The 25184-nt window shown below is 42.5% G+C and overlaps 1 protein-coding gene across 3 annotated transcripts in view; it reads left to right on the top strand.

The window, feature by feature from the left end:
* The first annotated feature begins 204 nt into the window (after window positions 1–204).
* grid2 (glutamate receptor, ionotropic, delta 2) overlaps window positions 205–25184 on the top strand; it is a 442863-nt gene continuing 417883 nt past the window's right edge. For 2 of the 3 annotated variants that reach the window (XM_034595239.1, XM_034595240.1), the window contains exon 1: window positions 205–1480. In XM_034595239.1, the coding sequence (XP_034451130.1) occupies window positions 1390–1480 (91 nt within the window). In that variant the 5' untranslated portion in view covers window positions 205–1389. The remainder of the gene's footprint in view (window positions 1481–25184) is intronic. The other variant, XM_034595238.1, reaches the window with a different exon arrangement.

Here is a 25184-nt window from a genome sequence, read left to right as displayed (position 1 = left end):
TTAACAGTTTGAAATCAGAGCTCGGTGGAGGAGTCTGATAACCTCACTGGGAACCAACTGGCAACCATGACCTGCAGCTCTTGTTGAAATGAGAGGTCTGAAGTGCCCGTGGCAGAGCTGCGGTTGGCAGATTACCTTTATCTACCTCTCTGTTAGAACCCCCCCCCGCTGCCCACAGAGCCACATCTCATCTCTCTTTCTCCAAGGTAATTCCAGACGGTAGATGCACGCCCCGGCTGGCAACTGCTGCTCATAGTTGCTGCCTCTTCCTCTTCTCTCTCTCTCTCTCCTGGGTCTCCTCCCAATCGCTCTCTCTCTCCCTCCTCCTCCTCCTCCGTCCTCTCTCTCTCTCTCTCTCTCTCTCTCTCTCTCTCTCTCTCTCTCTCTCTCTCTCCCCCACATGGAAGCGGCATACCTCCTCTTCACCAGGCAACGTGCGAGCCGAGGCTGACGCGAGTACCCGCATACGGAGTGCGGACCGCCGAGAGTCGTTGCGCGCATCCTCGGTCATTTTTTTTTTCACCCTTCCAGAGAAAAAAAAAAAGCCTCGCTCACATTTGTTCCTCCTCCATCCTGACGCAGAAAATACGCGTGTGTTTCGGAGCTCCCCTCCATCCTCTCCATCCGGCTCTGTCTCTCATCTCCACTGGAAACTAGAGACAATTTCGGAATACGGTTCCTCTCTGTGGCTGGTGCCATGTGACAGGGCTTTTCATCATGTGGCACGTCTCTCCTCTCTAACTAAAGTCGCTGTCTGCGTAATCTGGAGGCTGATGCATCCAAAGAGGGGCCAAGTGGAGGAACGATAAAAAGCCCCTGGGGAAAATGGAAGTTTTGGCGTTGGCTTGGTCCGCTGCTGCTGCTGGTGATTTGGTGATTGGTGCAGGGGGAAAACTGCGTCGCCAGATCTGAGAGCCTGGGATTCTCGGGGTCATTACAACAGGACCCGCTTTTCAAGATAACTAGGTCCCCCCCCCCCCCCCCCCCCCCCCCTCCTGACGATATTGAAGGGGCTCAGATTTATTTCTCCAAACGAGCGGCCACATCTTCCAGGTCCCTCACTTCGCCTCGACGCGTCGGCGTTTGGATGCAGGTTCGGTTTCCTCTGCGGCTCCGCGCCTCTCTCCGCTCGCCCCACAATATGATTCCATGCTGGTGAGAATTTCAACAGGGTGCCAGTGTGTTTGAGTACCCGGGGATCTCTGCTGATTCCCCCCTCATCGTCCAGTGAAGAGCACATCAAGGCGCAGATTACAGGGAATTTCCTTGATGGACTAATACAAAACCAGAAGCTCCGGGTTTTTCGGGATTTTAACTCGCTCTCACTCAGAGGAGTGATTTTCTTTTATTTCTCTTGATTCTGGGGAGGGGGACATACATGTGGACATCATGAAAGTTACCTCCGCTGTGGTGTTGCTCGTCGCCGTGTTTTGGAGCCAGGAGTGGAAGTCGGTGCTCTCGGATTCAATCATCCACATCGGTGAGTTCCTGCGCTTTTTTTTCCTCCGGGGCACAATGAGGCTGTGTGCGCGTCTCTCAGCCAACAGATTGGAGGTCTCAGCCTCGATATGCGCTGCGCCGCTTCAATCACAGCACTGATGGCGATTTCTTTGACACCCTGTGGTTTATTATTGGGGCTCGTTTCTCCCAATGAAGGATGTAGATGCTAGACTCGAGTTTAGTCTTTGGCACATCCACAAATTGATGAATCCGTTGCGCCATTGTGGGCATGATTTCAAGTGAAGTTTCCCTTTAAGTTTAGGGGATTATTGAGCATCAGTGGCGTAATGTAATCGTCATTTAGTCTGTGTTTGTAAATATTAAGAGTCATGGATCTGATGTGGGCAATGTCAAGGGAAGGGACTGCACTTCCACAGAATCCTTTACAGCAGGCTGCACAATAATGGATATATGTGCACAGCATGCGCGAAAAACAGGTGGTTTAGGATGGCGTGACATTTTCTGCAAATGGATTTTCCTGAAGCATAATGGCATTACCGTCTAACATCGTGAGCCACTGCAGTGCCAGGAGGAGAGAAGGGGGAAAAACCCGTTTAATGCCCTATAACGTCTTTTTTTTTTTGCCTTCCACCACCACCGGCAAAGTGTGGCACTGTTGTGTTGAGTGTGATGTCGACATCAAGGAGCGATGTAGGAGCGCCCCCGGCTCCAGCTATAGGTTAGAGAGAGAGGGAGAGAGAGAGGGATGACGCTGGACTGCGTGTCTTGCAGGATGAGGACGCGAGGTGGTGGTGGTGGGCACACACAGTCATTGCACAACTCTGTGGCTTGGTGTTGGGCATACAAAATAGAGGGGGCATTGTGTAGGTGCATGACTGACAGTGATGGGCAGACACACACAGATGCTCATGCAGGAGGATGAGCAACTATCCACGCTGAACTGTTTTTCACCACGTTGCATAGCCTAGGTCTCATCCATATTTCAACAGGCACTCTAAAGCATGTACAATATGTAAGACATTATGAACCACCAACGTAACCCGGTGCATTATGCTGCCAGCGAGCGATGCCTGACCTGTTGGATCCATTTAGGCTCTGACTATAGCCGACAGACAGAGGCCAATGTCTTCTCTGGGCTGCAGACCAAGCTGATGCTTCATATCAGGCTCACAGCAGAAGCATTACCAGATGAATGAGATTTACACAGGTTAAGTTGGCAGATAATGCATTGTATCTTGTTTGCAGACACAATAATTGCACCACTCAATGGTGGGCAAAGACAACAGAGAGCATTGGGTAGGTGCATGACTGACAGTGACAGTGAGACAAACGCATGCAGGAAGCTGACCACCTATCCACGCTGGATTTTTTTTTACCATGTTGCATAGTTAAGATGTCATCCATATTTTAAAAGACACGCAAGCACTCCGAAGCACATGTATGTGACACATTATAAACCATCAATCTAACCCACTTATGCTGCCAGTGAGCAAGGACTGACCTGTTGGATCCGTTTAGACCCCGGCTTGCTGGATTTGCAGAGCACACCTCAGGCCAATTTAGTGGCTACCTGAGTCCAACTGGCCAAGAGCTGGATCAGTCCAATGTCTTCTCTGGGCGGCAGACCAAGCTGATGCTTCATATCAGGCTCACAACAGCAGCAGCATTACCAAATGAATGAGATTTACACAGGTCAAGCCGGCAGAGAATGCATATCATCTTGTTTGCAGGCATGTCAATCAAACCAGCTTGAAGTCTCGCGGATGAACCAAACATCATCCGCAGAATATGCGAGTGAGGAAGTGATAGTTGAACTCGATTGTTATGGATTTTATTTTGAGATTTTGAAAATGGGTTATGCAGAAATTCTGGCGCAGAGCAGCAGGGAGGCTGCTGGTGTGTTAGTAAAGCCACACATGCGCAGAAGCCCGCAGGCCGGGGCTGTGGGCCCTACGGGGGTGGCACAGTAATCCACTGTTTAGACAGATCACCCTGTGACTGAATGGTTTGATCCCAGCAGCAGCCACATGTTCGGCAATAGTCCCGCAGCAGGACACAAAAAACCTCACCTGCTCACTGACTGTAAGTTAGATAAGAGTGTTCGCAATGGGACTAAAACCCCTCGGTTGTGAGACGTTTTTAGGCTCAGGGATCTGCAGCTATCTAGGCTAACTGCACCAAGGTTGGTGTCAGCTGCTGAAAGTGGGTCAAGGTTCCCTGTATGCGCACTGTCTGCTCTCTGTTCTGTACATCTCTGCTTACTGAGACGCTATTGTTTTCAAACATGGTGTCTCACTCGCTCCAGGCTACATATAAGCTTAGCCAAGGTTTTTTCACAAGAATCTATTACAGTAACATGCTGATATTGAGCTTTGCTATAAGTCACCTTCATTGTGATTGTTCATCACCCTAACCCTAACCCGAGAATACGACACAAGCAAATTGTACAGGTGTCAATAGCAAACATAAATACACACAGCTCCTGATCGTCCTCAGTGTTTGTGTTTATCTATCTGCCTATATACAAAGGGAATAGTAGACATAAAAATGGATAGATATATTGCACCACACAGTATTTCAAGAGTAAGGGGGTCAAATTAAGCTGTACAGACACAGGATTTACAGAGGTAGAGGCCCTCAAATCACCTCCAGTTTGCAACATAATCCATACAAATCCCAGATATGTTTGAGGAGCAAATTTAGTGACATGGATAATGAGAAAAACCAGCGATTCCTCCTTGACCCTGTTGAAGAAACCAGGCCAGTGAGTGGTGTCCAATTAGTAGAACAGACAGCGAAGGCTATGCATATAGTTTACTGGTGCCTGGTTACTTCCAGCTCCCTTTAAGCAATGTGTTAGGGGTGGTTTTTTTGCATAAACAAGCGTGTGTGTGTGTGTGTGTGTGCGTGTGCGTGTGCGCGCGTGTGTGTGCGCGCGTGTGTGCGCTCGAGGACAAAGCATCAGTGTGGGCGGTTGTGTGGCTGGTGTGATTTCAGTCACTGTGTCTTTTTTCCGCTCTCTCTCTCCCTACACCTTATTTCTAATCAATAGTTCATTTCCCTGCTAGCCGCAAGTACTTTGAATCACAACAAAAGGTTATCACCCCAAAAACAATACTTCTCTTTTCTCATTCTGCCCATCTCTCACTCCCCATCCCCTCGCCCATCCATCCTCATCCCCGCTTCCTCAGCAGAACCTCGGAGACAACACATAAAACTGTGGGAAACAAGTACATGAGCGGGTTTTGTGATTTGCTATTCTAATTTGCGGTGATGTTTCACAGACGTAGAAGCCACACAAACAATATAGTGATTTCCCTTTATCAGAATTTAAGATAATTGATATCCATGAAGATTCTCCTTCAGCAGGCGGCAGGCGTGTCACTTTGTCATGTCAGGAGTAATCCCCCTTTAATCTCCAAGTTGCCGCTAAAGATGGAACAAGGAAAGAGAGGGAGAGATCGACAGGCAAAGAGAGATGTGTATCAAAGAGAAAAAGAGATGGAGGATGGAAAGTAGAGGAGAAAGTGCCATCATCATCTACCATTGTTTAGCTGCCATTACTGAAAACCTGTGACATCCTGTAACAGAGCCGCCATTATTCCTCTGATACGAAGAGTCGTGCCCATCAGACGTTTTCATCTTGCTCTGTCCAGGCATTAAATGTTATTGAGCTGTTGGGGAGCTGGCACCACTGCCTCACCCCTCTCCCCCTCCCTCCCTCTGTCCCCATCCTTCTTTCTCTCTCTAATGATCAGCATGCAGAAGGAAGGGGGGGGGGGGGGGGGGTTGCTTGCCTCTTGGCTATCACCGCATCGTGTACTGCATGGCAATGGCCCTCTGCTTTATGAGGGCGCCGCGTATGGATTCTCTAACAGAGAGAGAGAGAGAGAGAGCGAGAGAGGGTGAGGGAGCACGCATGTGTGTGTGTTCTTGATTAGTTACACTCAGAAAGTCACTGTGATTTATGCAGCTAGATTAAGTCACCGCTTCCGAGTCACACTGTTTTTTTTTAGCCATGCTGTGTCAGAGTGCATCCGCTGGCTCGCCCTCGTTCAAATAATGCATTGGCTCAGCTCTCTCTCTCTCTCTCTCTCTCTCTCTCTCTGATGCACTCACAGGCACCGTTTTGATAACCATCACTGAAATACAGTATATCAGATTTCTCCTAATGAGTGCATGGTCTGAGCCTACAGATTAATACCAGTCAGAGTTGTCAACACATTTCAAATGCCAAGGGCACGATTCATCGAAATGAATACAAGATTGGTTTGTGTGACACAATGTCTCAATGCACTGCTGCCTGTGTGTCACATATTACATCTGCCTTATATGGTTATTGTTCTTTTCTCCATTCATTGCTCCTGGCTAGATCACAGCCCAATAGAAAACTGAATGAACAGGAGACAGGAGGATAAAATGGTTTGTCCGCTATGTTTTCTTGCAAGCACCAACACTTTTAAGGCGATGAAATTGTGCAGTTAATCATGGAAGCCATTCTCTGCTAATTATTGATCAATACAATATTCAAAAGCATTTTTGGCAAGATCTATGTCATGTCATTTCCGTGCATTACGGGCTGCAGAAATCTGCTCCGCTCATAATCTCCTACATTAAGCAGAGAAATCTTAGCAGAAGAATCAATGGGCTTAATTTATGTGTGAGTAGATGCATTGAAGAACACTTCATATGTAAATGAGCCATTGAGTTGTTTTTGGCCATTTGGCAGGCGGTTTTACTTAAAGATATCTCGCCAGGAACTTTGTTGAATCATTGAAAAATTTAATTCATCACTGTCAGCTCATTTTAGAAGCCCCTGTGGAACACTTCTCGAGCACTTCCTTGCTGTGATGATGCAGGGATACCGAGAGCGATACCAAGCAGAGGAGAAAACACAGAAAATCCGACTCTGCAGGGATTTGGTCTAACAGACCGTGTTGCCTCTGCAGTCATTTTTTAAAAATTGTTGGCATTTCATTCAAGGACTTCACGAAACATTACAGGCTTGATGCTGTGCAGAAAGGAGGACAGTCGTATGTGTGTGTGCTAGATAACTCAGTTTATGTCTCCACTTCTGTGTTTTACTACCAAGTTTGTATAGATATGTATCTGTGGCCCCAAAATGGCCAATGAGTGTGACATTACAGACTAATACCAGAAGTCTTTATCATTTAGTTTGCACATTTTGACCCACAATGTCTGTGTGACTGTTAATGACGACTAATGTTAGATGACACAGATTTTTGCCTTTTCATAGTCAAATTTCAAACCGTAGATGTTTTAGAGTTGCATGATTCACTCTTGGGATGCACATTAAACAGGATGGTTCAACATTTGCATGGGGCACTCCACTAATGATGCACAATCCAAAATACTTAATCTGCAAAATTAGAGCAGCAATTAGTTTTTACAAACATTTTAAATGATAACTTGGCACCAATCTATGTGCAGTCTGTGTGTCTGTCAAGGCCAAACTACGTATTGACACATAATGGAAATGTCTCTTTGATTATCATCTAATCAGCTATTTTGGATGTGTTTTTCAGTCTGTATACTTCATCTCGCACTGTAAGCTATGGGACACTTGTGTCATTTCATTATTTGTGGTGTGAGGAAATGAAGGGGGCAAACAAAGAGGGAGATTTGTCCTGGCATGGCCTGGTTTTTCTTTCACCATGGTGCTATTCTGGTCTTTTCCATGGAGAAGGATTTCTGAACATCCCAGTGTGTGTGTTGTGTGAATGGCTGTTCTGCCTGGTTTTGTCTACGAGTTTCGCAGCTGTCAACAGCACTTCCTCTTTAGAACTATCAACTTCTGTGTGTGTGCGAGCGCGTGCGCACGTGTATTTTAATCTGCAGTTATGCACCCATCCTGAAGGGCGGGGGCTCGGCAGTGTGCATTAAATGCGTCATATCTTTTGAGTTATGTATCTACGAGTGTTGACAGTTGTGCTGGTCTATGCTATTTTTGACTGGGAAGATTTAGCACCTCGCATTTCTGTGTTTTATAGGATTTAATGTGTGCGTGTGTGTGTGTGCGTGCGTGCGTGCGCAGGAGGGAGTTATGGTTCACACAGATGTAAACTGTGTGCCTGGTTTGTGTATGTTTTTGAGATATTTGAGACTGTTGTGCAACCTCTTGTGAAGGAGACAGACAGTAGCTCTGACGTTTGTACCTGGTCACTGAGGCAGAACCTTTAACCAGGCCACAGAGACAGAGGGAATGTGTGTGTGAGTGTCTGTGTGTCTGTCTGTGTGTTTCTGAGGTTGAGATGGACTGGCAGGTAGCTGTGAGAAGAAGGTTGATTGCTTGTCTAAAGTGAGACAGTCCAGCCCAGCTGAAGGTGCTTCATCTCACGGCAGAAGTCAGTTTTGCAGGTAGAACAGACCAGATGGCCGGGCAAGGTCTTGTACAACGCAGGCCCGTGTTCCCGGATGATTGTATTGTGTGTTTGTGCTCATCCGACCCACACAGTCACACATGCTTAACGTCATCGGAGGACAGGAACCTTTGTTGTTCGCTAAAACAAGTGTCAGGCTGCTTATTGTGGAGATTGATTTAAATCGCTTCTGTGAGCACAGAATCATCCCCCTCTTGTTGTGTTTGTTTCATATGAATTTATATGGAACAAACAAGAAAAATGGGCACCACATCTTGGCTGAATAAAAATCCATAATAATACATTTATTAGCACCTAATGTTGTGTTAGATCTTTTTACTAACTTAATTCCCTGTGAACATTTTTGATCTTTTATCTGCTATTCATGTCCTGTTGGCCTCAATAACCTGAGCTCATACAACTCGTGTTTGAGTAAAAAAAAGCATTACGCATTATTTTGACCACAACAAATGGAATATACTGTGCTATTTATCACAGACTCCTTTGGGTCAAAGTTTCACAATGACATCAAATAGTGGAACAAAATAACATCTGTTAGACTAAAGGTTAAAAATGACCTATATCTTTTTATTGAAGAGTACAGTGCCACAGCCACAGTGTGTGTTTACATTTTAATACTTTGTCAATCGTTTTATATAACCGCTCTCTTTTTTTACATGGGGACCATTTTACTGTTTCTGGTCAGTGATTAGTTTTAGCACAGAAAAGCTGGTAATAAAGGGCCGTGCAGCGGTTGGAAGTTTGCTCTTCAATCAGCAAAGAGCTATTTCAGGACACAGGTTACATGGGTTTATAGCCCTGAAAGCCTTCCATGTTATAGAATTGGAATATTTTCATCTAACATAGTTCTGCGGCTGCTCATAATATGTTACTGTGGTTGTGTATTTAATGAGACATGCATGCATTTAAAATAATATACAACCATAAATGGGGACACATTATACTATGCAACCAATCCCACTGATGAATTTATCACACTATACAGCTATAGAGACCATCAAAATACAAATATGTAGATTAAAGAGTAAGACTGACCAGAGTGAAACCGATCTTCTATAGAGGAATGCTTGGTTTGCAGCAGGTCTGTGGAATCAGGCTAATGATGAGAGAAACTTTAAAGGAGAGAAAACTTTCCTCGCTAATGACTAAGTGCTGGCATTAGCGCCTGTTTTATGTGTGTAGTGTTACATTTGTACACATGTGCAACATACACACACTGTATTTGGGTGTAAGTGTCTTTGTCTGTCGTTCATCCATTTTGTACTTCCCTCACTCTCGCAGTAGATGTTTGCAGCGGCTCTGTCGTCGCTCCCTCTGCTTTGGTTTCCGTGCTCTTGTTCTCTGTATATCTGTCTCACTGGGGCAGAGGCTGTCCTGAATATGCAGAAAATGGTTTTTTGTGAACATACTGTATTTGAAGGAGCACGCCAGGCCTCCATGTGTGTGTTCACATTTTCATAGCGTGAATACTGTCTGAATTTGCATGCATAGTAAAAGTGCTCTTTTGTGCCCGCATCCCTGGGCCATGGGTTGTGTGTACGGGCACATACAAGCCTGCATGTGTGTGTGTTTATTTATGCGCCTTCATGCACGTGAGTTTATGTGAGTTGCCAGTGTAATTTCCTGGCACTACCCCTCTCTCTCTCTCCTCTGAATTATTTCTCTTGACAACCAATCATGGGTAGGCTGCATTTCATTGCTCTATAAAAAACTGAAAGCGGGGCATTGGCAAGTTTCTTCTACAATGAGCACATGTGCAACCACGTTAACACACACAAACGCATGCAAAAAGAACACACAGGCACAAAAAAAACGCAATCCACCACTTGTACAACGTTTTCTAATCCAAGCATCATTCCCTTTACAGTCTTCATTGCTCCACTCATTCGTAAATGATTCATCGAACAGTAAAGCATGCAGATAGTCGGCCTAGAACTTGGTTGTACTACAGCCTTTCAAACATATACATCCCTAGTGATGCAATGCTTTTGAAAACAGCTTCCACTTTTTGCTTCAAGACCCACAGCAACATGCGGAGAAATAAGTCCTCACTTTTCTTTTTATTTCAACTAAATACAGAAATGAACTTAAAAACACGTTATTTATGGAACAGTTGAGAAGTGAAGCCTGTATTTCGGATGATATATCACAATTTTGTATATCTTCAGATGACGCAAAAACGTATATTACATATTTACATGTAGAAATTGAGGAAATACAAGTTGTCCTTGATGCCAAAAACAAGAAATTGATTTCAGATACAACAAATTGTCAAAGTGAGACCTACTGGAACAATAGAGTAGTGGCCACGCAGTGACATTCCTTTCTTTGATTATAGGTATCAAGTAATGATTGTGGTATTTACAGCAAGGAAAAGAATGAAAACCAAAAACTTTGATGCAACACTGAAAATGGTATTATCACCTTCAGTTAATTTTAGCTGCTGCCTCACTCTCTTCATGTCACCATTTTGTGAAAATAAACAATTTCAGTTTTTAGAATTATTAAGAATAATAAGTACATAATCGTAAACCTAATGGTAACTTTTCTTCAGTTATTTTTAATGTGACCTTTAAGCCACAGTTGTGCTGTTGACATGATATGAAAATACAAAATATATTTGGATATTCTTCCACGTCTTGCTTCCTCTGCCTCTCTGAGCTCAGACCTTATGCAGCCGCTGCTGCTGCTGTAGCTAATCTCTTCTTGTGTGGGTTGAGATTTACTGCGATCACATTTGTTACTGTAAATTCATGGTGTGAGTATTTATGCCCACATGCTGTCGTTCCTGTTGAATAGTGGTTGTTTCATTTCCCCTCATCGGAAAACCAAATGAACTTCCACATGCAGTGTTGGTCTCTTCCCTCTGAGGTCAAACCATCTTTTCTTCTGTGGTTTTATTGTAGCATTTTCACTTTCCCTCTCTTATTCATTCTCCATCTTCCCTCCTCTCTCAGCAATTCTGGCCCAATTTCCAACTTTTTCTCTTTGTCATTTTATTCTTTGCTTTTTATGACCTGGATTTTTCTGTTTGTTTCTGTGTGCCTGCACTCCATCCGCCCTTATATTTTCTCTCACCCCACCACCTGCCCCCCACCCCTGCATAGCGCTCCTCTTGCTCTTTTGTCTCCACCTCCCCCTTGATGTTTAATATGCTGTCAGTGATTAGAGAAACAGGCATCAGAACTGAGAGGTGTTAAACACTTTGCTAATCACTGTCGTGGAATCGTATTGTGCCGTTTGTTGTTTTGCCTGACACACTTGGCAACACGTCACAAAGCTGCCTGCATGCGCCCATCTGGATCGTAGCTTTAGATCTAGTCTTCCTGTAGGGTCTCAAACAGAGAAATATACAAACTGAGTGGCAGAGCGGACATTTTGCTTACTTGTGATTTGAAAGTCATTTCTTCCGTGTGCAGATAAGAGGAAATTGACCAATTTGGAGATTAGATAAGATAGGACAAGATAATCCTTTATTAGTCCCGCAGCAGGGAAATTTGCTTAGTGGCAGCGGCAAACATTACAAGTAAACATGCAATGTAAATGAAAGGAAATATAAATAAAATAGAATATATATAAGGAATATGTACAATGTGAGCAGAATACATACAGTGTAACTGAGTTGCACATGAGCTGTTGAATTGCACAGATAGACACGAGTATTGCATAGTTTTTATTGCGTAGTTTTTTTGTACATATATTCAACGTATATTGGAAATGACAGGCTACCTCTGCTTATCATGCCAACAGTATTGAGTAAAAGTGAAAAATTTAAAAAGAAACAGTTGATTAGTCACCTTAGTATAATTTGTTGTATCACACATCAGATTCAAATAAACCAATTGGACGTCCATCATGGGTGAAATGCCTGAGTCACAGACTGCAGCCTTCCTCCGCAGCCGTAACCCCCGTTAAATTTAACTGAGTCTCTGAGACACACTCACACTTTTGTGTTGTCATAAACCTCTCTGTAATGAATGTTTATCTACAGGTCGTATGTGCACACATCGCATGCATGTGTGTGGCAAACGAACTGAATGAGCCGCAGTGCCTCAATGAAGTTGTTTTATTGAAAACAAACACTGTTTACGACTCGGTCCCCGTTTACAACCGTGTTTATCACTTGTCTGAGTGAGTCAATGTCATGCATGTTAAATATCACATGCCTGAGTCAGGGTTATTTACTGAATGAAAACCCGTGTGATGGGGGTGAAAGCTTTGATGCCAAGTAAGTCACTCATGGTTATATTACCTCCATCAACCTGAAGGGGGAGAATGAACATAGTTACAAACACTATTCCAGTTCAAATTTATTGAAATAAATTCCTTTAAGTTGTACAAAACATGTGGAATATGCACGTGGCTCACGTCACCTTATGGCTATCATCTTTAGCTCTTGTTTTTGTTAAATTCATGAGATGTCCATCAGAATGTGCATGCGTGTCTTTTTGCATCTGCAAGTAGAAAAGGTGATACAACTTCTATATATCTATATTTTTTTTTTTACAATTTTATTACCTTAGAGACACCATTAGTGGTGCACACTCCCCTGATAGAGAATAGTATACAGCCCAAATACATTACATTAAAATATAGTGTATTGTTTTTCATTGGTTTCCTAGTTTTGTCGCCCATCTTTGCATTATAACAACCCGCCCTGTGCACTCCTGGTGAGAGGACTGTATATTGTTCCACATGTTTCCTACAGCCAAACGACGCCTTTGTGCATCCATGCAGATCAACACACAGTAGATTGCAGAAACACAGCTCCTGAGGCTAAAAAGCTGTACTGTGAAATGATTTATGCAGACACTGCATGCAGCGCAAACAACATTAGGTAATAATAAATGTGTTAGACAGCAACAGTAGGTAGCTAGAGTTGGCTGTGTTGGCCATTCAAACAACACTACGTGACGAGAATGTGATATAGGTCCGTCAAGCTGAATTACTTTAGATCCTCCCCCAGGTGCATGCTTGTTCCTTCTGCAGTGTTGTATGCTTGCACAGCTGTATGTCTCAAAAGTGTAGCTTACTTTAAATGTCCGTAAAAAATAAATCAGGTACGAGCAATTCAGACACAAGCTTTTTAATGGAAATTCTTCTTGTATGCAAGTTGCCACTTCTCTTAAGAATCAAAAACTCAGCGTGTGATGAATCATCTATATTTCAAATCATGCAGCGTGGAGAGAAGGACTCGGTGGTTGTTCGCCAAAAAAATAAAACTGTTCCAGAATGTCGGTTTTTGAAAACTCAGGATAGATAGAAGAATGTGCTGACTTGGTCTAGGTTTAGCCAAAGATGAACACTGTTATCTGTTATCTCCTCACTCCTTTTGCCTGTGACCTCAAACACCCACAGATGTCACCCAAAGAATCTCTGCTAGTTATCCCTGTGACCTCGTCCTGTTACCTGACAAAGCAGAGCCACTGTCTCTGCCTGTAATGCATGCATCAATACATGATACATCACATCTCACACACTGACTCCCTGAGTCTCACTCTGCTACCCTGTGGTTATGGTGGTCAATAGCAGTTAGCAGGATTCTTCCCCGGGGACCAAAGCAAGTGTTTCGTTCACAGGTCTGGTTATCACCACTTGCTCGCCCAGTCGGACGTCATGGAGTTGTGACGATACAGGCTCAGGAAGGGAAGAAGATTTTACTTTACAAAATTCAGTAGGATAAAGTGTACAATAGTTTGAAATACTACATTACAAGTAAATGTCCTGCACAAAAAAGAGAGAATATGCAAGAACAAGCAACAAAATGTGTCTAATGTATGAAAAAAGTAGTCGTGTTGTAACGTTATGCAATGTTCATGAACCAAAGCAGCATTTTATTGTTCTACTTACTTGACATATCTCTGCAAACAGATTCTGTAGGTTTCGAGATTATGAGCCCAGAAGCCTTCTGGTTTCTGTTTCCGGTTTGACCAATCATGTTCGAGCAGGCTGTGGTTGCCTGCAGGTAAACAGTCTGTGTGGGGAGAAGAAAATAATTAATACACATTCATATGCAGAAAGCTGTTCATAGATATTAGTCGAAATGTTGTCTGGACTCAAATCAATAAAAACAATAAAGTATCACTGTGTTTTGTGGCAAGAAACGTTGGATTCATGTGATAAAAGAAACTAGTCCGACTGTAAACGGTGAATGGGAGATAGAGTCTTGGCCCAGATATCCACTGCCACTGAAAGCCCAAAAATATTGGCTATTGCCCCCAGAGGCTCATTTGTAATGAGACGATAGCCGAGGGGTCTCAAGATTGCTTCAGATGAAGCCAACTTTAAACTCGTTAGATCCCTTTCATTGCTGGTTGATTTGTTGGTTTTTAAATTGATTGTTAGGTTCACAGAAAACCAGAAAACAGTAACACCAGAACCTAAAATGAGAGCCTCATAATGCCTGTTTTGTTCACTCCGAACCGCACTTGTACAGGACCTGGTATGTGTGTGACTCTTAATAAAGCTACAAGTGCTTGTCTCTCAGCTGCTCATAATGTAACATAATTCACAGCTTCATAATAGCTTACAAATTTGTATCCTCAAGCAAGTCGAATAAAAACGTCATTGTTATTTACAGCACCGAAAGCCATAGGGACCGGTAGAAAGGAGGCTGGCATATTGATTATACTGCATTTTTTTTCCTGATTACACAGACTCTGTAATAGTTACAGCATCCAGATTAAAGGGGTAGGTAGATCCTGGGAAATGTTTTCCTGCTTTATGTGCCTTGATCTTTTTTCAAAGTAGATGCACACACCCCAAGGACCCAAAAAATGGTGCTGAAGCAATGAAGATAAAGAAAAAATGGAGGTCCGCAAACCGTAGCTCCTTTCAACGGAGCTTTGATGAAATATTCGCCGTTGTCGAGTCGAACTTTGACCCTTTTCAAACGCTCTGTGGCGTCGATGCGATGCGTTGCTGGGTGTCATCGTCATCGCCGTTTGTTTTCCACCTCAGACGATGTCCTGTTGTTGATTATTGATATTCCTCAAACTAGAACGGTCGTATCGAGAGATGTTCCCTTCAAGTCTAAACATTTATGAATTCATTTTTAAACCATCTGACATGAAATCTTAACTGTAATTAATATGTGTTCCCCTCTTGAACCCCTACAGGAATATCTTATGTCGGAGAACACTCAGCTAGTTCTTCTTGCACAGTGGTATCTGTTATTGACACAGCTTCATTAGAAACTGTCTGGCTGTGGACAACCCTCTGGGCTCCTTTTTCCTCAGCCCCCCCTCACTTGTTTTTCTCTTTGCTGCACACTCTCACTCTCCTAACCCTTCACCCTCCTGCCCGCACACTATCACCACACGCACTGACCTACAATCAAAGGAAAAAAATCACATCTGTTTCCCTCTTCATCAAGCTCATATCCTGCTCCTTCTTTGTTCGTCCTTTTCGTCAGCGAGTGTCTGAAGTGCATTCCACTTGTTACCGGCTTCATGAATGCACAGAGCTCGCATCTCTCAGACAGAACATTTCAAAGCTGCACTTATTTATACGGTAAGGGAGGAGGAGAGTCTGTACTGCGAGTGGAGTCAGGAGTTATTACCTGGCCCTGTATTATGTGCGGAGGACTCCAGCATCAACAGCGATACCTAATTCTTATTCAGGAGTGCTACCAAGGATACTGCAGACAATACCCCAGACAATACAATAATGTATAGTTCAAATAGATAAACAGCCAGACATGTGCCCCTAAACTCAGAGGCCCACACTGCAATAAGACAGTTTAGTTTCTACTTAGCTCTATATAAAAAAATCTATACACTAGCAATGGCTCAGGTTTGTTGGATTCTTCTCTCACCTGGTTCAGGGGAAGAATTACACTGCTTAACTTGCTGTGTCAGTCCACTTCTCCCCTGTCTGTCTTCATCTGGCCCAGCTGTCTTTGATGGAGTAAATATGGAGGCTTTCCTGGCTTTCATCTCTATTTTTTTTTTACTGCATCTATTTTTAATACTGACGCACTTTACCTTTTCCTCTTTGCTCACGCTTCGTATTCGCCTGCTGTGTGCAGACAGATGACGAGTCACAGCAGTAAAAGCCCAGATGGAACTAATAACATTAACACTGGCTCATATTTATTTAAGTGTCCAGGAAACCACCAGTGAGCCATTGTGCACAATATCAGAGCCTTGGGATGGGATGCTGCCATTTGTTTTATTATTGCACCTGTGTTGTTTCTCTTGTGACCTGTCAAAATGTCTGCCATGAAAAAGTTTTTAACACAAACGCAAAAGAAATACTGAGCATACAATTTCAGTAACAAGAGCCTACCCCTGTCTAAAAACAATCACTAACGCAGAATCACCGATATGTTGAATGCTTCAGTAGAAACACTGCTCAGTCTCCTTTAATGTGGTGCAGAACTGGCCCGAAGCATAAGGGAACTAAGCATCTGCTTAGGGCCCCCGTGGCTACGCGAGGGCCCCCAAGAGCCCTTTAAATCCCTCATGAGAAAGATTGATTTTTTTTTATTTATATCAGGATATAGTAAGTCAATTGAGGCAACCCTTCAAAAACCCAATAAAATGTTAGAGGGCTGGCAAGTAGACACTACTGGTTTAATCAATTCCTGCTACCGCTGTCAGAGCTGTGGTCATGTTCATGCTGGGATGCACAGTGTGACGATATGTAGTCGATCAGGGGCGGACTGGGGTAATAATAATAATAATTATAACTTTGACTCCATTCCAGGCTCAGCCAGATTGCGCACTGACCGGCCAAAGCACTACCAATGGTCAATAGTATTGGTGGCACCGAGGCGGTGGGGGTCCCCTAAATCAAATTCTTCTTTGGGCCCCATAAAGGTCGGGGCCGGCTCTGAGGTGGTGGCATCATGCGTTGCCGTTTTGAATTGTGGTTCCGTTGTGTCACATGCGTATGAGAGAAGTTTAGCTGAATTCAGATTTTCATTCAGCAAACCAATCAGATTGTGTTGAAACAAACACTCTGGTGAACCTGAAAGCGGGTGTGTGTGTTCACGTGGTCGTGGATTCTATTCCTAGTTTACTTCTCCTCAGAATGGCTGTGATAGGCTGCATGGCAGGTTAGCTTTAAGGTTGGCTGTGTTGTGTGTCCCAACTGTGATTGTTGTCATTATGATCAGGCATCAGAAGTCAGGCAACATGAGTCAAGCGTAAATGCAAAAGTTAAAGAAAAAAGTAGGAAATGCACACATGCACGTAGACTAAACAGTTTTATTGTAGTTGATTATTCACATATGTGCAGCTCATTGCGCCCACTTCACTGCAGCTTCAGTTCTATGGAAGTAATGTTGCTGTTTGTTTCTGCAAGATGTGTATTTCTTTGAGTTCTGTAAGACCACAGCCACTAATCTATCCTCAAAACCACATCTGGCTCCATCCAATAAGATAAATCTAATTTTGAACTTCCGTTTCATTCATGCCAGACTGCATGGAGGAATTACGAGAAGATTTACCTCTCTCTCTCTTTGTCGCACAGCAGTGCGTCTTTCAGCGGAAATGTTTATCAGCCTCTTTATCTTTTTCCAGACGTGGAGTCGACAAACAATAAGGAACAATTTAATGGGTATGGGGAATAAAATAAGTCCTTTGTAGCACTGTTAGAAAGTGTTGTATTATTTATCAGTTGAGTGGTAGCTACATATATAAGGCTTAGGTCAGTTTCCCCTCTCGCCTTTCTCAAATCTATATTTAACTTCTGCAGAGGCATTCAATTATTTTAACTTTTATTTTCATGTATTTATTTCCACGTCTCTACCTCCCTCCAGCTCATCCTTCTTCATGCAGCTAGTCCAAATAAAATTAGAAGTTATAGGACATTTCTGTAGTTTAGCTCTGCCTCTGTGCTTGTAGCTTTTGGGGAAGCTGTGTGTCTTGAAGAAGAGTAGGGACTCTTAAAAACTTCACACATCAATGCCGTTGTATTTCAGGCATTTTACTACAAGCCATAAAGCAATGGCAATAAGTTGAATCTCTTTATTACTACTGCTTACTTCATCTTTGTTTTTTTTTTATAAACATTATTCACTTGACTGAAAATATCTCTTTGCGGTAAAAAAGAATTAGAACCGGGTACTGGTAATCCTTATGCAAATGTCTTATTCAATTACACTGTGGTCCTGAGCATAAGTCTTGTAGCTAAATCTTAAAAAGTTAAGCTGAAAATCCTCTTTAGTCTGAAGGTCCCAGCTCTAATCATCAGGATATTGTTGTTTTTGGTCCTATTTATTTTACTGATTTCTGGTGACCTGTGCGTGTGTGTGTGTGCATGTGCATGGGCGAGAATGTGTGAATATATTCTGTGCGCAGGTATAACTTCTTGCAAGGAAAGGGGACTCTGTTTGTGTTCCATTTCCAAGTTGTCTATATGTCAAAAACACTTTCACGCAAACACATGCAAACTCAGAGAAAAAATACAATCACACACACACACACACACACCTAAGGGAGTTAGCAGAGCTTAGAAGGGGACATGCACAATAGGACAATGCTGTAATTCAGGAAAGGTTTAGTGGTGAGGGGAAGAGTGGATTAGTTTGTATTGTGGCTACAGGGCAGCAGGAGTCCAAAGTCAACATACAGCACTAAAGTGAAATTGACTTTAGACAACAAAGTCGAGCTGTGAAATGAATGCATGTGCACATTCTAGCTCCTTTAGCTGCTGGTCATATTGGCGCTATGTACGAATTCATGTATTCTGTGTCATAGATTTGTTTTCTGTTTACATGCATGCACTGTATGTGCAGGCTAGAGTGCTTCAGGGGGATTACTACATTATGTCAACAAAGTGTTTTTGCAGGTTTAGGTGAGACAGAATAGACTGGAGCATAAACAATATGAGGCTCACTGCGGCATTATGGAAAAATGTACACATGCAGTCTCTGAGAGGAATCATGGTGTGGATCTCATACGTGTGGGACTTAATTATTTAAAACAAATTCAAATAATTAAACAAATTGCCTCCGCCAAGAAGCACGTCTCTGTGGGTTTGTTTGTTTGTCTTCAAGATTACACGAAGCTACTGAACGGTTTCCTATGACACATGGTGGAAGGGTGGGACATGGGCCAAGAAAGAACTACTTGAATTTTGCCGTCGATCTGGACAAAAGGGGGGTGGATCTAGATAGGATAGGGTGTTGGTATTTTTCACACCAATATTCCAGGGGATAAGACATGGATCTCTGAAAAAATATATTCACATTTGGCCGGCTGACATCGATATGACAGAAAAATTGGGTGCATTTGCTGTCAGTCTACCTTTTTTGTATAAAATTACATATCAGATGCAAAGTACACCTTCGAAGTGGTAGACCTTGGCAGTCAGGTGTTTATGCACACACACACACACACATGCACAGACGCTCCACTCCTATCAAGGGCTGTCCTGTCTGGCTGTGCAGCTCAGCAGACAAGCAGAATATGAGTACAGACATTCTTATTTTTCCATTTGCCAAGGGTTACACACAAAGTGAATTTGATGTGATGTGTGAAAAACACAAATGTTCAGTGGGATTATTTTGTCGCTGTAGTCTTTGTTGGCATCGTCAAGTCAGACGGATGTGTCCGACCAAGCTGGTGTAGGTCACTGCACCACATGCGATGACCTACACTTGTACCCTCAGTAATGCTGCCCGGCATGAAACATCTGCACATGAAACCCCTCACTACGCCCAAGTGGGATGTCCTCTCACCGAGCACTTTATTAGGACCACATACACACCTCCCTAATAACTCAATTATCCAATCACTTAATCACTAGCCCCAGTACAACACAGGGAATCATGACGATGCAGGTTGGGAGCTCGTTCACATCAAACAGCAGAATAAGGGAAAATGTGATCTCAGTGACTTTGACTGTGTCCCACAGGCTGGTTTGAGTACTTCTGAAACTGCTGATCTGGGATTTTCCTGAACAGTATTCTCCATGGTTTACTCCGAATGGTGCAGAAAACAAAAACATCCAGTGAGCAGCAGTCTTGTGGACAGAACCGCCTTGTTGATGAGAGAGCTTAGAGGAGGATGGTCAGACTGGTTGGAGCTGACAGAAAGTCTATGGTAACTCAGATAACCACCCTTCACAAATGTGGTGAACAGAGAATCATCTGGGAATGAACAAAACGTCAAACCCTGAGTGTCAATCAAGAACACAAATCTAAGGCTGCAGTGGTCATATGCTCACTAAAACTGAACAGTTTGAAGACCAGAAAGATGTCACCAGCTCTGATAAATCGTTGAATTGTTAAACAGTTGTTAACAGCATGCATCCATGAACCCAGCCTGCCTTGTGTCAACAGTCCAGGCAGGTGGTGGCAGTGTTGAAATGTTGTGAGGAATGTCTTCTTGGCACACTCTCAGCCTCTTAATACCAATCAATCACAGTTTGGAAGCCACACCGGGACGTCTGAGTATCGTTGCTGACGACGTGCATCCCTTCACAATCGCAGTTTACCATCCTCCATCCTCCTCATGCCTACTTCCAGCTTGATAATGCACAACGTCACAAAACTTATCCTCTCAAACTGGTTACATGAACATGAGTCGCCAGATCTGAATCCGACATCTTCGGGATTTGGTAAACCCGGAGATTTGCAGTGTGAATGTGCAGCTGACAAATCTGCAGAAGCTATCGTGTCAACATGGACCAGAATCTCAAAGGAAATGTAGAATCCATGCCACAAAGAATTGAGACTGTTTTTGACAACATCGGGTTTTAGTGGCGTTCGTAATGAAAAGTACAAAAAGTATATATTTTTTGTTTTCTGCAACTTTTTATGTGGCAGCAAAATGCACAGTACAGATGTTAAAAAACACAAAGACATAAGTACTTTAATACTACCACAGTATAAAGTGCAGAAAGAATATTTGTGACCAAAAAGGAAGAAAATGAGTCAGTGAAACCCCAAACAAAGTAACAGCTGACTTCTTATAGCAGATAACATTCAGAGGATTTTGTTGATTTCCTGTAGTTACACTATTCATTAAACTCAGAGGAAGATGAGGCATTGACAACCAACAATGAATATGTGATGTTCACTGTTTTCTAAGGAGCAACAGTTTGTGCTGTGGCCTTAAGTCATATGTTTGGATGTTTCTGGTTTATGTGCAGTTTTTTTTTTTTAGCTTGTTATGCAACAAACAGTGTCTGGTCTGAGGGGAATGCCTCTGGCACACCGAGACAGGAATTTTAGGGAGTACATGTTCTTTCAGCGCCTTCACTATCTGATATCAGCTGAGAGGGTTCCTGCCTTTGCCAGCTGCCTTGGGTAGCAATACTCAGCATAGGAACGATAAGCCATCTCTCTTCCCCCACAATTTAAACCTTTTGTGAGGTCCAGCTCTGCACCTGGCTACGCTGAAAGATTTGGTCAGTTGCAGGAGATACTTATTGCTCATTTTATGGGTCAATGGTGATTTTGTATGTTAATTTCAGAGTCGTAGGGATCCAGAGAGGTTTCAGAGGGCAAATGAATTAAGATTCATTCCTCATGCAAAAAAAAAAAAGCCCTCCTGCTCTCCTCCCCTTTCACATAATTCTCCATCTTATTCTTTAGTCTTACTGTTAATAATATCAACTTTGCCAAGAGTTACAATCATAGCGAACCTGCTTTAGGCAGATGCCAATTTCTTTGCCTATTTTTTTTTTTATCCTATTAAATTGATATCTTGAATGTAATCCATTTATCTATAATCCTAGGTACGTTTCTGATAATATCATCGTGGATTATCCTGACTGACCTCATATAAGTTGTTCAGTAAACGTAACCGGCAGTGCTTTCACCAACGGCAGTTACTGGGATCTTGTGAGGCCGGTCTGTCTCACCCTTCATCTGACTTGGCAGGACACTAATGGGCCTAGATGAGGTGTTGTCAACTACCTGGTTTGCCAACACACAGGCAAGGTGCTGCTGGCATGTGTAACTGGCATGAATGTAGATGGCCATGAAAAGTGCCAGCTTGATCTGCCTCACTTGACTATTGATGGTAAATGGTACAAACAGCTCAGGGTTGAATCCTGGTTTTCAGGTTTCCATTGCTTTTATTTATTACACTCAAATGTTGACTTTAATTTTAAGGAAACTGCAGAGAAACCAGATGACATGACTCACACGATCACAATGAACCAGCATTGTTACCTCGATCATGATACTCAAAGCTGTGGGCAACTTGGGATTCAGGATACTGACGGACACTTTAGAGGCATGGCATGATTTCCCATTGTTTTTAATGGAATATTGTGTTTCAAAAAAGTCTGAATAGAATCAGGATATTCCCAACAGTACATTTCAAGATTGGGAATAAAGAGTTCAGATTGTGGATTATGATTGTGTTGAATAGATTGTGATATTATTTTTAGGCAGATTGCTTACTACTAATATGAAATTTCAGGCACGCTACAGTAGAATCGCCCTCTCTCAAGGGAAATAGTGCAGACATCTGCCTGTATCAGTCACATTTACATTAGCATTGAAATGGGTTTCAAAGAAAGTTTTCAGCTCTTAATTAACTCTACTATCTTTTGTAAATTCATAATGCTAAAGTGACACGTACAAGAATCTGTGTTCCTTTTAAATATATGCTCATTATCCGTGTGAGAAAACCTGGCTCTGTCCTCCCTCAGCATTTCTCTGTGATATAAGATGCTAACTAAACAGAATTTACCATTGTGTCTTTATCCTTTCTCTGACATATGAAAGAGTTTGGAAAAGAAAAGGAAACAGGTAAAAAGAGGAAATAAGAAAATGGGGGAAACAAAGAACATTGAAGCCAGATTTCAGAAATCTCTTCTTGGATTTGTCGTCATACGTGTGTCTCTGAAAGTGTCTTCGATAGGGTCAATGTGAGGTGATGGATGAACATGACCAGGAATGTAATCACCTGTGTACCTGTCTGTTACTTTGATATTTCTTTATCTAACATTTCTCCGGTTCTTTGTCCATTTTCTCTCTTTTTCTTTCCCATCAGGCTTTGATGGAAAATGTCTTTAGGCTCTCATTCAGAAACAGAACAAAATGATTGACACAGCAATGTCTGGTGCCTTGTGTCATGGTCTAGACAGAAAAATGAAGAACCTCATCAACTGCACACTGGTATATTTTGATGTCCAGACTTTTATATAGTTAAATGTTGCATATTCCATTTGTGAACAGGACATTTTGGGGCCTATGAACCAATGGGGCATTATGCATTGCACGGTGACAGTTCATAGGTTGGGGTAACAGAGAATGTGTTTAATATTAAAGATTGACAGAAAAGTTGATACCATGGTTGAACAAAGTTAGGTTTAGACAGAAAACAGTTTTGTGGGTATGGGCCAATAAAATTGCCTTTTTCGTTCTCCCGTGAAGACGCATTTTTCCATCACAGCTCTCTTGAAAGTTTCATGGAATGAAATGTCTTCGGAGCAGGTCCAGCACAGAATGCTTTCCCTTAGGAAATCTGATATCTCGCAAAAAACAGACAGGTTAGTTTTTGAGTGGTCTGTCTTTGCATGCATTGGCTGACAGAGCCACGGAGGCAGCACAGGCTTTGACTGCACATTGTGCCCTGTGCTTTTGACGAGGTTTGAGTCGACAGGGGAAAGTTTTTACAGTACGAAGCCAGGTAAACCAAAACTGAACTCTGCACTGCGTGAGTGGTACTGTCATATGCAATACTCTTCTGTTTCTGTCATTTAGTGCATTTTCAGTGATGTTTATACTGCAGGTCACCAAAGTAAAAGAAGGGCACAAGCACGAATAGTCAGGTTTGTGAAGATAATGTTGGATGTGTTATGTCAGCCTGTTCAGATCCATTGGGACCTGATCGGTTTGGTTCGGGTTGGTTTTATCACATTGGTGGGGCTTCATTTTGACATTACAGTGCAGCTTACATCAACTGTATCAGACACAAATACAGAATCCCTGTGTGGTTCAGGTTGGACTCGGTTAGTTTTCTCTTGGGCTGGGACTGGTTCAGGCCAAAAAATGCATCCTTAACCTGGATTAAATGTGATTTGTGTCAGTTTAAAGCAAATGTTCAACATTCTGCACCTTTCGTAGGCTTAAAGCAGTGTTAAAACAAATTATTATAGTGTGATCCAAAGTACTGAAGTGGAACAATGTTGTGACACAGCCCTAATTTGCTTCATGCAGCTACATGGTCTCTCTTTTCTTCATGAAGACATCAGATATAATTTACTAGCTTCTTCAGTTCTCATTTACGCCTGGCTGAGATTAAGCAAATGCTCATAAGACATTTATGAGCTCTGTTTTTCAAATAAACTGAAGAGTTTTTAGTTTTATTATCTTCAAAAAAATATATATTTCTCTCTTTTTAATTGAAAACTTTTACCATGTACTTTGTAATACGCACATGGACACTTGCACAAAATAATTTCAAGGTTTCATTAATATAGAAAGGAATGGAACCCAAATAGGAGCTGAGGGGAAGTAAGAAAAAAACAGAGGGACTGTTAAAAAAAATGGTAGAAAGAGAGAGAGAGACTGGGACATTGATTATAACAGACTGAAAACATGTTCCGCTGGCATCTGTCAAAAACTACAAGGAAGAACACGAAAAGGGAAACAACAAGGATGAGTCAGTTGGATCACGTCACGACTTAAATTAGTCGTGCTTTCCAGCTGATAACATTTGTAAATGTTAACTTTGGGAAATGTCTTTTAATGTCAAACTGATTTCTATCTCAACTCACATTCAGCTACTTGCCAGAAGTTTCATACAGCATTCTGAGTTGGCAGCGAATTTCATTTCTGTGAACATGAACAAGAAAAGCTACCAGACATGAAAATTAGAATGTGACTCAGCAGATTGCCTCAAAGAGTCACGAATAAAAGCTGTTCACCTCTTTGTCCATGTGTGATGTGTACACTATTATGTTTGTCAAACATCTTCACACAGTCATCTCACCTCACTCCACTTAAATCCTGTGCCTGAATGAGTAATGCCAAGAAACAATCTTTTCATCCCACACTTCCACTAATTTTTTACAATAACAATAACATTGTCAGTGGCTATAAAAGAGAAGTGCTGTTATGCTTTGGAAACTGGTAAAATTGTAATTACGGATTTCCCACTCCTGTTAACCATGCCAAATTTGTGATTATTTCCCAGTAGTTCAAAGCAGATGCTCCAGATGATTTCGCAATCTGGTTCTCTCATAAGTAACCAAGCAACAGGAGTGCTTCTTGAAATGATTTGTGCATAGGGAAAGGGTTGAGATACTGGAAACAATAAGTACAAGGAAAGAGGATACCAATTTGCAGAAAAAGGCCCAATCAATAATTTAATAGATTCAAATGGGAAGAAAATGAAAGAGAAGAGTCCT

The sequence above is a fragment of the Hippoglossus hippoglossus genome, chromosome 9, assembly GCF_009819705.1.
Source record: "Hippoglossus hippoglossus isolate fHipHip1 chromosome 9, fHipHip1.pri, whole genome shotgun sequence".
Lineage (NCBI taxonomy): Eukaryota > Metazoa > Chordata > Actinopteri > Pleuronectiformes > Pleuronectidae > Hippoglossus > Hippoglossus hippoglossus.
This window is presented reverse-complemented; position numbering and strand designations above follow the sequence as displayed.